Source organism: Candoia aspera, chromosome 8 (genome assembly GCF_035149785.1).
Source record: "Candoia aspera isolate rCanAsp1 chromosome 8, rCanAsp1.hap2, whole genome shotgun sequence".
NCBI classification, from domain to species: Eukaryota; Metazoa; Chordata; class Lepidosauria; order Squamata; family Boidae; genus Candoia; species Candoia aspera.
The window spans coordinates 35763878-35776905 of NC_086160.1; the positions used below are offsets into that span (position 1 = coordinate 35763878).

At 36.1% G+C, this 13028-nt stretch overlaps 1 protein-coding gene across 1 annotated transcript in view; it reads left to right on the plus strand.

Moving 5' to 3' along the window:
• Nucleotides 1–13028, plus strand: part of DCHS2 (dachsous cadherin-related 2) — a 90651-nt gene that overhangs the window by 28257 nt on the left and 49366 nt on the right. The window contains exon 2 of the mRNA XM_063310521.1: nt 10201–10392. Coding sequence (XP_063166591.1) covers nt 10201–10392 — 192 coding nt within the window. The remainder of the gene's footprint in view (nt 1–10200; nt 10393–13028) is intronic.

The following is a 13028-nucleotide window of genomic DNA, read 5'->3' on the forward strand; positions in this document are numbered from 1 at the left end:
CCCTACTAAATGAAATTTTATTGTATTTTTTAAATTGTATTTGGTTGTTTAAACTTTTATTATCTGGTCTTGGACTGTAATAAATGTTCATTTGTTCAATTCTGCTTACTGTATATGTAAACTCAGCCGTTGCGGCTTAGTCAATAAACTATAGTTAAACAGAGGAATCCTGCCATTGACACTTTTAATTAAATCTACCTAATATATTCATACTTTGAACATTCACCAAATCTCTTTGTGGCTGAGATATTTTACTAGATCTTAAATTTTACTCATCATGATTTGACACAATAAAAAAATGATGACATAACTTGTCAATTTAAGATGTCAGGTGCTTAGAAGTAATCAAAGACAGAGATCAAAATTTTATCTACTTTGCTAATAAGAGCTATTTTGTAGTCAGTATAAGAAAATATATTTGTTTATTTACTATAGTTTATATTTTGCTGAATTCAAGAAGGTACAAAATTGCATACAAAGAAAAAATATGCAACATTAAAATAAAAACTATCATAAATCATAACTAAGACAAAACAACAGTGTGCTGAGAAACAGCCACAACATTTAAAGCCATAGTAGGAGGTTCCCTACATCACTAATCTACATGTGAAGGTTTAATGGCCTTCTGAAAACCCAATAGTATGGGAGCCAATCCAATCTTGGAAGGAATGCTGTTCCAAAGAAGCAGGGCAGCTATTGAAAATATTTTTCCTTGTGGCCCCTGAAGATGATATTCTTTAAGAGAGTCCAAAAGATCCATGTTCCTTTATCTTATTAGGTAGGCAGAAGTTACTGGGAGAGAGTGGTTTCATTGATATCCAGATTCTAAGCCTTGTAGGACTTTGATGATAACAACTGGCACCTTGAATGGGACCTGGAAGAAAACTGATAACCAGTACAGCTCTTGCAGTAGATATATTACATGTGAAAACTCAGAAGTTTCTGTCACTACATGAACCACTGTATTTGGATCAGTTGAAGCTTCCAGGTATACTTCGAGTTCCTTATATGTACAGTAAATAATATATAATACATTTACTAATGCAGTTACATTTTGCAAATCTGAGGATTGGATTCATAACATTTCATCTTAGAAGTTTTAACATTATGGTTCATTATCTTGCCTCATGTTGGATGATCCTAAGCATTATTTTGCTAGCATGTGATCGTCAATGCAGATTGGAACCTACATTGAAAATGAGATGTGAGATGCTGAAGCTGGCCTTTGGCTGAGGAACAAAAGACATTATTGCTGATGCATGCTGGATAATGGAGAAGCAAAAGAATACCAAAAAGAAATCAAAATGTGCTCCATGGAATGGCCTTTGATTGTGTCAACATGTCAAGCTGTGAGATGTGCTTAGGAAAATGGGAATCCCCGAAGTCTCATTGTCCTCAGGTGAAACCAGACACAGGTCAGGAACATGGCAAAACAAACTGGCTGCAGGTTATAAAAAGAGTGACAATAGGCTGTATTCTCTCCCCTTATTTTATTTATTCAGCCTATATGCCGAATATATGAATATTGAGGGAAGCTGGATTGTTAGAAGATGAAGATGGTTTTTAAATTGGATGAAGAAACATCAGTAACCTGCATATGCAAATGACATTCTGCTGACAGGAGAAAATGCAAATGATCTGCAAGCTCTAGTAATAAAAATCAAGGAACACAGACTAAGATTAAATATAAAGAAGACCAAACTAATGGTAACAGGTACAGCAACCATCCAGCTATTTATGTACTTCTCAGGCTTATAAGCCATTTCAATGCATGAACTTTGTTTTTAGCCAGTTGCAACCAACTGTAAATGGTTTATACTCCATATCTGTAACAAGGGTTAAAACAATGCATAACAACCCGTTAATATTTATTTATGTATATTTCAATTTCTATCACCGCCATCTCCCCCAAAGGGGGGACTCTAACCATTAATCTTACTGTGCCAAGGAAACACTGTCTCCATATAAACAATCATAAACTGCAGAGGAGATATAACCATTTCAGTTCCCAAATGCTTCCTGAAACCTGAAAGGTTTTACCAGCCTTCCTAGATCTTTTTTTAATTTTTTCTATTGAAGGTTACATGTACAGATAAAGCCAATACAAACTATAAAAAAAAAGGTAAAAAGAAAAAAAATTCAATTTCAACTAAACTATCTAATAATAGCAGTATTACATCATCCATCCATCCATCCATCCATCCATCCATCCATCCATCTATCTATCTATCTATCTATCATCTCAGAAAACCAATAAATATAATAGATTTAAAAATAATTAAGAACAAAGATACTAAAATAAATCAAAATAAAATACTATTATAAGAAATTCCAAACTTAAGTAATAGTGTAGCGTATTGTACAGACAGTAGCACAGACCTGGGCAACTTGGGAGGATATTTTCAAGTCTTTGTCTGAAAGAAGTAACATTAAATAGAAATCACACTCCCTACCTGGAAATTTCTTCAAGATTGGATATATAAAGGTCTGTCTAGAGTCCTTATATAGGGAGCAGATAGTAGCATGTGGCTTAGAGTTTCTATTGAGCCATCACCACATGGACATAACCAAAGGTGCACAGGAGTACCCTTAAAACGTCCAGAAGTACTGCTAAGGGCAAAGCATTCAGCCTGGTTAAAGTGAATGCCTTATGAAATTTCAGAATTGTAATAGATGATAAATAGGAGGCTGGAAGAGAAAGGAAAGGTGCAGAGGAAAAAAAAATAAAAAGAGAGAAAGAAAAAAGTAACTTCCCCCTTTGTCCCACAAGTATAAACAACTTTAACAACTTATCACCATCTCTTAAAGTACAACAAACAATCTCTTCATCCCATATCTCACCTCATTCTCTATAAACAAATCTTTAAAACCTCCTAATTCATCCTAATCAGCAGAAGTCCATACCAGAAATAACCTATCTATTATAAACTTGATCTAATAAACTTACTTTAATTCCTTCCGTTTACATTTATATCTCATTTTCTATCATTAAACAAATCCCTCAAACCTCATCATTCAAATCTAGTCAGTAAAAATCTAATAAAAGTTACCAGAGATAAGAACATAATTATTTTAACCATAATCAGATAAATTTAAAATACAGCAAATGAACTCTTTCCTGTAAAGCTCTTATCTATAAACAAAACCTTAAAACGTTGTCATCCAGCCCTGGTCAAAGAAAATCCATAAAAAGTTTCCAGAAATAACAACCTATCTATTTTAACCTTGGCCAAATAAACCAACTTTATATTCCTTCCCCTTGCTCCTAACAATCTCAATCTTTAGTCCCTTCAAATGATGCCCAAACATTTGCTTTCTTTTCATTTTGTTTTTGTCTCTTCTCACAAAATCACTGAGAGCCTTAATGAATCCCTTTTGTAAATCCAATATAAAAAGGTTATCGTTCTTCTAGTCTATTATTTGTACGTCCTTTTTTGTTATTAGAACATCAGTCAGTTTCATTTGTATATTCAATATTTCATCTTTTTCCATACTCTTCTTGTAACTTGTCATTTTTAAGTCTACATTTAAATCAATTTAAGTCTTGTCCAGTAAAACTTGTTCCCCTTCCATAGCATGATCTAGTCTCTCAATAATGGCAGATATCTTTAAAACCAATTTTTAAGTCCATTGTTCACAAATATCTCTTTCATTCATTGTTTTATTTCTTTTTGGCCCCATCTAGTGTCCAATCTTCGAAGTCCCAACTTATGTTGTTTTTCCTCCACATACAAACACATGAATAGCTTCCCTTGGGAAGGATTCTTATAATCAATTTCCAAATTTTATTAAATCCATTTGGACCCTTAGTCTATTTATAACTTTCTAAAATCAATACTGTAATCATCCTTTTGCTGTTAATTAAAAATTTTTTTTGTATAAATCCTTAAACACGTATTTAAAATTTCTTTCATAGTGGATTGAAGGAAACTCACCCAGTAAAGTCCATAAAAACCTGCCATTCTGGATGTTCTCAATATTAAAAAGCAATAAAAAGTTAATTCCAAAGTGATTAAGAAATGAGGATCAGCCTAGGATCAGAGTCTAGGATCAGAGCCCTTAAAGGCTACATTACGACTATGAGTTTAAATGTAATCCCTCGACTCCCAGCTGCTTGAGCCAACTTTGTTCCTGCAGTTTATTCATGAGGGACTGCTGTCCAGAGTACATTTGGGCTATCTCACGATCTCTCCTTTCTCCAGAGAGATTTCACCAGTCCAGATCCTGCATCTGGCTGTAGATTTCAACTGTAATGTCATCCCTGTTTTTTCAGGGACGTCTTCAGTTTGCCATGTCCTCACTGGAAGATCCAGTCTTCCTAGATTCTGAGAGGGTTTGACCTGCTCTAATCTTGGGAAAAGTGGTGATACTCAGAGGATGTAATGGTATGTGGGAATGACCTTGGAAAACTGGGTGAAGAGATGTTGCCAAGGGAATGGTCAGATAAGAGACAGCATAGTCTGCAGCTAGATAGTGGGCAGTGCAAGAGGCTCAGAAGAAACCCCCTGCAATTTGTCAGGGGTACAGGAGAATTGTACTTTCAGATTTGCAAGATTCTGTTAATGTAACCTTACAATAAAGTAGAATCAACAGATCTGGTCATATTTCCTGTCCTGACTACCTGGTAAGGTGACAGAGGAAGACAGCAACAGAGAGGGCCTGCTTTTGAGGTTGGTGAGAGTAATTTAGAATAGAGACTGAAGAGAGTTCTCTCATACCATTGGGAGCATCCAGTCCTGAAGATATCCACACCCGAAGCCATATGAGGTAGGTATTTTTTTTTATTTTTTATCCTGCCTTTATTAATTTTACAAATAACTCAAGGCATGGAACATACCTAATACTCCTTCCTCCTCCTATTTTCCCCACAACAACAACCCTGTGAGGTGAGTTGGGCTGAGAGAGATTAACTGGCCCAAAGTCACCAGCCGGCTTTCTGTCTCTGGAGGCTTATTATACAAAGACCTAAATCTCTTGAGGGTTCAGTAATTCTGGGAAGGTGGAAGGAAGGAAATAAAGTGGATGACCAGCAGCAAGAATATATAATTACTGCAATCTAGTTTCTGGCAATGGCCCTTTGACATTGGCAATCCTATTTATTTGAGCAGCTGCCAAAATTTGATGGCTAATCTGATTTTTTTTACAGAATGTCTCTTGTGCTAACAGATGTACAGTATATTCCTACTATTAAGTCAAAGAACCATAGACGTAAACCATTTAGCTTCTTTAGGCCAAGTCCCTGCTCAGTGAAGGAATCCGAATTAAAGCATTCTACAGTGATGCCTGTCTAGCTCACTCTTGAACACATTCAGGAAAGAGGATCCTGCTACTTCTCTACTCAACTGTCAAACTGCTCTTACTGTTACGAACTTTTCAACTTTGTATTTATTAAAGCTATCCATGATTTTTGTATGCCACATTTCCTCTGATTCCTCTGATCTTCCTACATAATTTTAACTTCAAACCAGATTAAGATCCACTGTTCTGCCCAAAAATCACCCAGTAGGGTCCTCGATTGGTTGTCTCTAGTACAACTTAATCAGCTTTGCATTCTGACTCTTATATGTAGCATATGAAAACAAGCAAACATTATTATATTAGGAACATCTCTTAAAGCAATAGCATCTTTCAGGCAGAAAACTGAAAAAATTGTGTGCTTTAGTGAATATCATGCAACATCTGAAGCATTTCCTCCAGTGTTGAAGTGTTCCCAGCCTTTCTAATGGCTATAGCTTCAAGGCTATTTACTGTAGAGATCATATTTCTAGATTGTAAGTAACTGCATTGGGGATGGAGGGGTGGCAAGATTGCATGATTGTAGCATCATAATTGAAACACTGCCTCTTTGTACATGTGTGTGATGTTGATGCATGTGCAAAATGGTTGGGGCTCAGTTTGGTTTGGTTTGCCATGCTGCAATCATCACATTGCCTTTTTGACCCCCATCCCACCCTGTGGACACTGCTAGTTGTCAGTAAAAGAAATACTGTACATTAAAAGGCACTTTTAAAAGTCTTTTGCCACTGATATTTTCTTGTGAATTTTGTAATTATGTGTTTTCTCATTTATTTATTTATTTATTTATTTGTTTGTTTGTTTGTTTGTTTCTATTTTTTTTATCCCACCTTTATTATTATTTTTTTTATAAATAATTCAAGGCTGTGAACATACCTAATATTCCTTCCTCCTCCTGTTTTCCCCACAACAACAACCCTGTGTGGTGGGTTGGGCTGAGAGAGAGTGACTGGCCCAAGGTCACCCAGCCGGCTTTCATGCCTAAGGCGGGAGTAGAACTCTCAGTCTCCTGATTTCTAGCCCGGTGCCTTAACCAGTAAGAGGAATTCTAACAGCTTAAGTCAGTAAGGCACATTCAATTCCAATTAATATAAATTGCCTTGAGTAAACAGTTTGTAAGTTCTGCTAAAGAAATGCCATAGTTTTTAATTTAACTGAAACCATGCTGCACAAATATTTGCTTTAGTACAAGTATGAGAATCTAGTTTTGCTCTTTTGCTTTGGTTAAGAAGACTAGCCATATCTGAAAATGAAGTTATTATCTCTTACATACATGATAGAAAGTGTGTGATGCTTTTCAGGTCAAATCTAGGTAAAGTTTGTCATGAAGAAAGGTGAAATGAAAAAGGAAAAGAAAAAAAGGAAAAGAAGAAAGGAAAATGAATCTGTATGGTTACAGCATGTCTTGGAAGAAATACTATCCTTTGCAAACTGCATTATTTATGTTGGGAAAAAAAGAGGGTTTCTTTTTCTTTTTTAACTTACATAAATGAGACAAGCTGTAAAGTTGGCTTTGTGTTAAATTTTCCATATACTCTAAAAAAAAATCAAGTGAAACAGCCTGTACTTTATGACACTCTTGATTTCTTAAGGTAATTATCATTATGATATACAGACTATGCATTTTTTCAATTCATCTGTTTTTATTACACATTTGTAAGTACTGTTTTCTTATTTATGTTAATGTTATTATTAAAATTAATAGAGTCAGGGACTAGATTTATAAAATAAAATATTATTTGCAATTTTGAAAACATTATTATTGTTTGGCCATTAAAATGTATCTCTAAACCTTTAAAGTTTCATTCATGAAGAATCCTAAATTGCTTGAGGCATTTCATTTATTAAGTTTTTTTTTAATGATAAAGAATTTAAATGTTTCTTTACATATATCTTTGAACTGGACAGCTACAGTTTAAAATAATGTTGATATTTCAAAGGCTGGCTGAAAATATACAATTGAGAAGCCATTAAAGATCAGTATAATTTATAAAGAATCTTTACCTTCTATCCGCTCTAACATAAATGTAGTTTATTAGCAAAATTACTTCATTGAAAAATTATACACGTTTTCAAAGCCATGTTACCGCAAATATAACTGAGACTCTGTTTTCTAAAATCTTTTTATATTATGAATATATTCTATTCCTAGATTTTGCATATCCAAATATTTTAAGCAGAATAAGAGATAAACAATTTTAATTTTATTTTAAACAATTCTTCAGAACTATAACATTTCTCAAGCAGCTACATTCTGGTTCTGTTCTGACAAGCAGGAACCACGCTGAGACAAGGAATAAGACTCTAGTGTTTCATTACTGCTACAGTAGACAGAAAATCCTACCAAATTGAAGAAGCGTGGGAAAAACCCAGACAGATAAACCCCAAAAGTCAAGGCGGGTCTGTTCTGGTTCTCTTTGAATGACAGCTCAAACTCTCTCAACTATGCATGCATTTTCCCCCCTGGATAGGGGCCCCCTCCTGCTCACCATCAGTGCTCATGACATCACCCTCCCCTCCAGATTTACATTCCATTTCAGCCCCCTCCTCTCTAGAGTTCCTCCCTCTTTCAATGGGAGTAGGAGTTTGTTAGGATTGATGTCCTAACAGGCAGAAACCATGCTGAGACGAGGAGTAAGTCTCTAGTGTTTTATTACTGCTACATTAGATAGAAAATCCTAACAAACTGAAGGAGCATGAGAAAACCCAGACAGATAAACTCCAAAGGTCAAGGCGGGTCTGTTCTGTGTCTCTTTGAATGACAGCTCAAATTCTCTCTACTACTCATGCGTTTTCCCCCCTGGATAGGGGCCCCCTCCCGCTCACCATCAGTGCTCGTGACAGGTTCCATTATTAAAAGGGATGAACTAGAAGTGGCACTTTTATGGCAAACTTAATTTACTAATGTAATATGAGTGCTTGTTTATATTTCAGCCTCATTCTATTCTCCCTCTGTTTAAACCCAATATCCAGATGAAAGAGCAGCCTTTAGTTTTATTTTATTTTCACACAGCTTCCTATCATCACCCAAAATGTTTATATATGCATAAGATGAGAATGCCTCCCACATCTCAGAGAGCTGTTGATATTTCTGCTCTGTTAACCATAGAAGTGTAAGTCTGACATCCTCATTTTCTCCTGCATTCACCACTATAGAATAGTTCATTATTTGAGTATTATTCTTTATAATTTAACATGAAATAACTTTCCCCCTTAGCAGTTTTTAATTGCCTTTTAGTATTCAACATACTGCCTTAAAGCTACCTGTTCTTCCGAATCAGGTTGAAGGCCATGGTAGTCTGGGTTCTTGTAAAATAAGCTAAAATGGGTCTGGGTCATTTGCGGCTGAGTGTGTTTTGCAAATTCAACCTATAGTTCAGTGTGAACTCAATAATTTAATTGGTTAAGTCCACAAGACATGGTTCAGTGAAACATGAATAAGAGTGTTGTGCAAACATAGCCAATGATAAAAAGATAAAGGGTCGGAAGAGTTTAGGAGAATTAAAAGGAGGTGGAGACTATTCACTATGTGCCCACCTGCACAAAGCACTTAATAGGATTTTTAAAAAGATGTGAACCCAGAAACCCAGCCTTTTGAGGATTAATTTTCTGAGAATCCCAAAGTAGGCTGGGGTGGTTGTAAGTTACTTTTTCAGCTTTGTTGTCAAAATCCAGGAGAATGGTTAATTCTTCCTTCTGGCTTCAGGATCTAGAGCAGCCCTGTAAAATCAGGGCTCCGGGCATGCCATTATTTAATTATTTGCTTCATTCATTCATTCATTCATTCATTCATTCATTCATTCTCTAGTTTTTATACTTCACAAGTAGGGTAAAAATGGAAGCGGAAAGGAGTGGGGCTGCCTAAGCCTTTCCATCTATCAACAACGGATAGCCATCTCTAATTTTTCTTTATTTTTAGTTTTAAAAAGCCTACTAAACCTAGGAGTTCTCAGTTGGAAAGGTAGATGGAAACCAGTCCAAATAACAGCTCTATTTAGCTGGGACAACCCTGCATTCTTTTGTTGGCTGCAGCCAGTTAAGTTACCCTGGAGTAAGAGGAGACTAAGTTTAATGTATTACTGTATGTGGACATATCGCATGTGAATACGTATCCTGTAATCAGTTGCAAAAGTGATGTTTTAGCATAGGATTAAAGGCAATATGTGTTCCTCAATTCGGTGGGCTTTGTGGGGACGATGGGGTCCCTCCTCTTCATCCCCATAAGAAAATGATTCAGTGTTGTGGAACAATCTGTTCCCAAAGTGCACATTCTATTGGGGAAGAGAAACCACTGTGGCCCTCAGATTGCTATATTAAGTGGGGGTTATCTCATCTAAGATGCAGGTCGTGCTGGAACGAGAAAATGCAGGTACTCCATTTCCTGAAGTTCTTTTATCTCTACTGAAAGAGGTCGCTAATAAGTTGCATCCTGAGATGGTTTCCTTCATGTTTTCACATTTTCTTTCTGAAATGGAGGGGTTCTCATCTTCATTTGTTATGAGTTTAGCACTACTCACTAGTATCCTTTGCCTGGTCTACTGAAGTAGAGATGTGAAGCTGTCCAGCCAGCGTTCTTAAAAGATCTGCTAGGGGACTAAACCTCAGTTACTAAGGGGAGGGATTAATTAAGTGTTCCTTGCAGTGGGTAAACTGTCCTAATTTAAGATATGCAGCTTCCTAGTGTTTCCAGCTGAAATCCAGCTTCAGAGTAATTACATCACTGGAGTTGAGCAGGAAATAAAGGCTCCATAGCCAAAGAAAGAAGATAAAATGGGATCAGAGAGGTATGAACTAATCTTGGAGCACCACAGACATCACCTGCTTGAATTATAATAAACAATACATTTTGGATGTGTTAATATTTATGTAAGAATTAATTAGATTTTCTTCTTTATGCCATTGCAGGTCAAAGCAACAGACCAAGATTCAGGCCATTTTGGACATATTGAATATTTTCTTTATAATGGATTCCATAACAATGAAAAATCGGAAGCATTTCAGATTGACATAAACAGTGGCTGCATATATTTGTCTCAGGATGTCGACAGGGAAGAAGATCCATCTACATATGACTTCTTAGTAAAAGCCATAGATGGGGTAAGCTTTATTCTTCAGTAATGTTATCCTTTTACCTTTGAGGAAATATTTTTCAGATACGAATGCAGCCTTTGTGAAGTCTCTCTCAGCTTTACTTCACCTCAGCAGCATCTGAAGTAGAAGTCATTGTTGTAGCTCCGTATTATTTCTTTATTAATTAATTTGATTTATTTCCACCTTTCTGTCAAATGAATAACCAAGTCCAGTGTCAATAATTAAAATACAGAATACATGCTAAAAAATTAAATTTGAATTAAAATTAGTTAATTAAAATCTTCTGAAAGATGCATATTTATTTCTTTTCTAAAATGTAGACTAAGAGCCAAATCTGTCACTTAAGGAATGGTTTGTATAGTCTGAGCATGACACAGGAAAACCATCTCCCACATGCCAGGGACTCCGCGATTGTTAAGACTCTAACAACTCTAGAATTTTCAACAAGCCATCTCTTGTACATTTTAATAGATAGGCAGGCTATAATTGGAAAGTCAGGGGGCTCTTTTAGATAGTGGAGCTCATAATCTGTAATAGTAACATGTTTAGAGAGAGCAATGTACTATTTTTTCACTCTGCCCATTACATTAATAAGTTCCATTCCAGACATGTCATGCTCTAAAGAATGCTATTCTTGAGATAAAAAAACCCCTTTGTTTCTGATGACAAGGTTTGTGGGTAAATGAGTATTAAGACTCAGTAATGCACAATGTAGTTAACTTGTTTTTGTCTACCTCCAGCCTATAAGAAGGCCAAACTACATGTGCAGGGCAGTCATGCGTATCATTTTACTTTGTTCAAATAAGTGTGCATGCAGTTTATACTGTACACTAAAAATGCATATGGATGAAGTGAACTATAGTAAACCATGGTTCTTTCTCCCTCATTCTGCTTTTAAGCTATTTTATGGTAGCTTTCTATCAGATATTAAAATGATTGTTCAAAAGTTATTTGGGCTTTAGACATGCAAAGACTAAAGTTATGATCCTAGAGTAAAAAGGCAAGATATTCAGTTGAAGCTTAGGTATGTCATGTGACAACTACAGTGTCTTCAAGTAATAGAATGCCTAGTAAAGGTAAAGGTTTCCCTTGACATTAAGTCCAGTCGTGTCCAAGTCTAGGGGGCGGTGCTCATCTCCGTTTCAAAGCCGAAGAACCAGCGTTTGTCTGTAGACACTTCCGTGGTCATGTGGCCGGCATGACTACACAGAACGCCGTTACCTGCCCGCCGAAGCGGTACCTATTAATCTACTCACATTTGCATGTTTTCGAACTGCTAGGTTGGCAGAAGCTGGGACTATAGAATGCCTAGGTTTACCTTAATGTTCTGGAAAATCTATTTCTTCCAGTGTCATAATTAAGGTCTTATAAAATGCAGCTGTTTCCTGAAACTAAAAACCTTAAAAATGAACTTTGCAAAGTTAATTTTGTACCAGCATTGTTGTATGGAAAATAAAAGCTAATATGTTAGCTACATCATTTACTTTTGTTTTAACATCTGTAGATTTGTTGTACTTATTATTAATGCATATTCAGTGCTTTAGAGTAATGAGACCTGTTTCCGGTGTATCATTTTAGTAATAGTTTCAATAAACCTTTAAAGAAGACTGGGTTCCCCAAATCTCTTCATTATGAATGAGTCCCCTTATTACCTCTCAAACTGGGGCCGGGGGCGCGTGGGTTTGCACAGTGTAACAAGAGAAAAACGATTCCCTTTTCCAGTTTTTGTCAGGACGAAGGAGAGAGATATTGTCATGAGTAAGGATGGCGAGCAGGGGGCTCCCATCCTTACTCATGACAGATATCTTGCAGCATGCTAATCTTTGGAGCTGGCAGAAACAGCTCCTACTGTACTTCTTCTGCATTTTCTGAAATATAGCAGGATAGACATCTCAGCTTCTTTCATAAAAGGTCACACGGCATGCTGTTCTACAATGTAAATTGTTTTCTTTTCTTTTGTTTCACTTATCATGTTTTGGGAAACCAGCTTTTATGGATTGTAAATATACAGTACACCCTGTGGTTTGGTGTTGTATAAATCTAGCCATGTAGTTTATTTAACAAACCACAGGTAAGTAATTCATTGCTCAACATAATGAATGAATCAAGTCACAATTACCAAATGTTTTCCACTGGCTGTATTAGTAATCATGTATAATTTCTTCTTATCAAATAAGGGAGGGAACAATTTCTTATGAAGAGCTATTAATCTATAATTAAGATCAAAGAGGGCTATGATGCTGATGGTTGATGGATCAAAAAACAAAATGGGTACAGTTTATGGTAATGAAGGACTGTATAGTATTCACTCTCATTCTCTCTTTGTCTCTTTTCTTCCCCTTTCCCCTTTGCATTATCATTTTTGTAAGACTATATTAAATTAGGGCTGTGTGAACTTTGCATTTCTCAAAATATGAGAAATATTCTTCCTAGACTCCCACAATAGCCTTAGAAGTTCTTTTACAGTTCTAGAGATGAGTGGGAGGCTTTTGTCACAGGACAAGGAGAAAGAACTACTGCACTAATCTGCAGTTAGCCCAAAGACAGATGTTGCTACTGGGGCATTATTCAAAGACTCAGGGCACTTTGACAGTATATCAGTCAAACAATCTTTTCACAACCAGAAAACACACTTCTTAAAA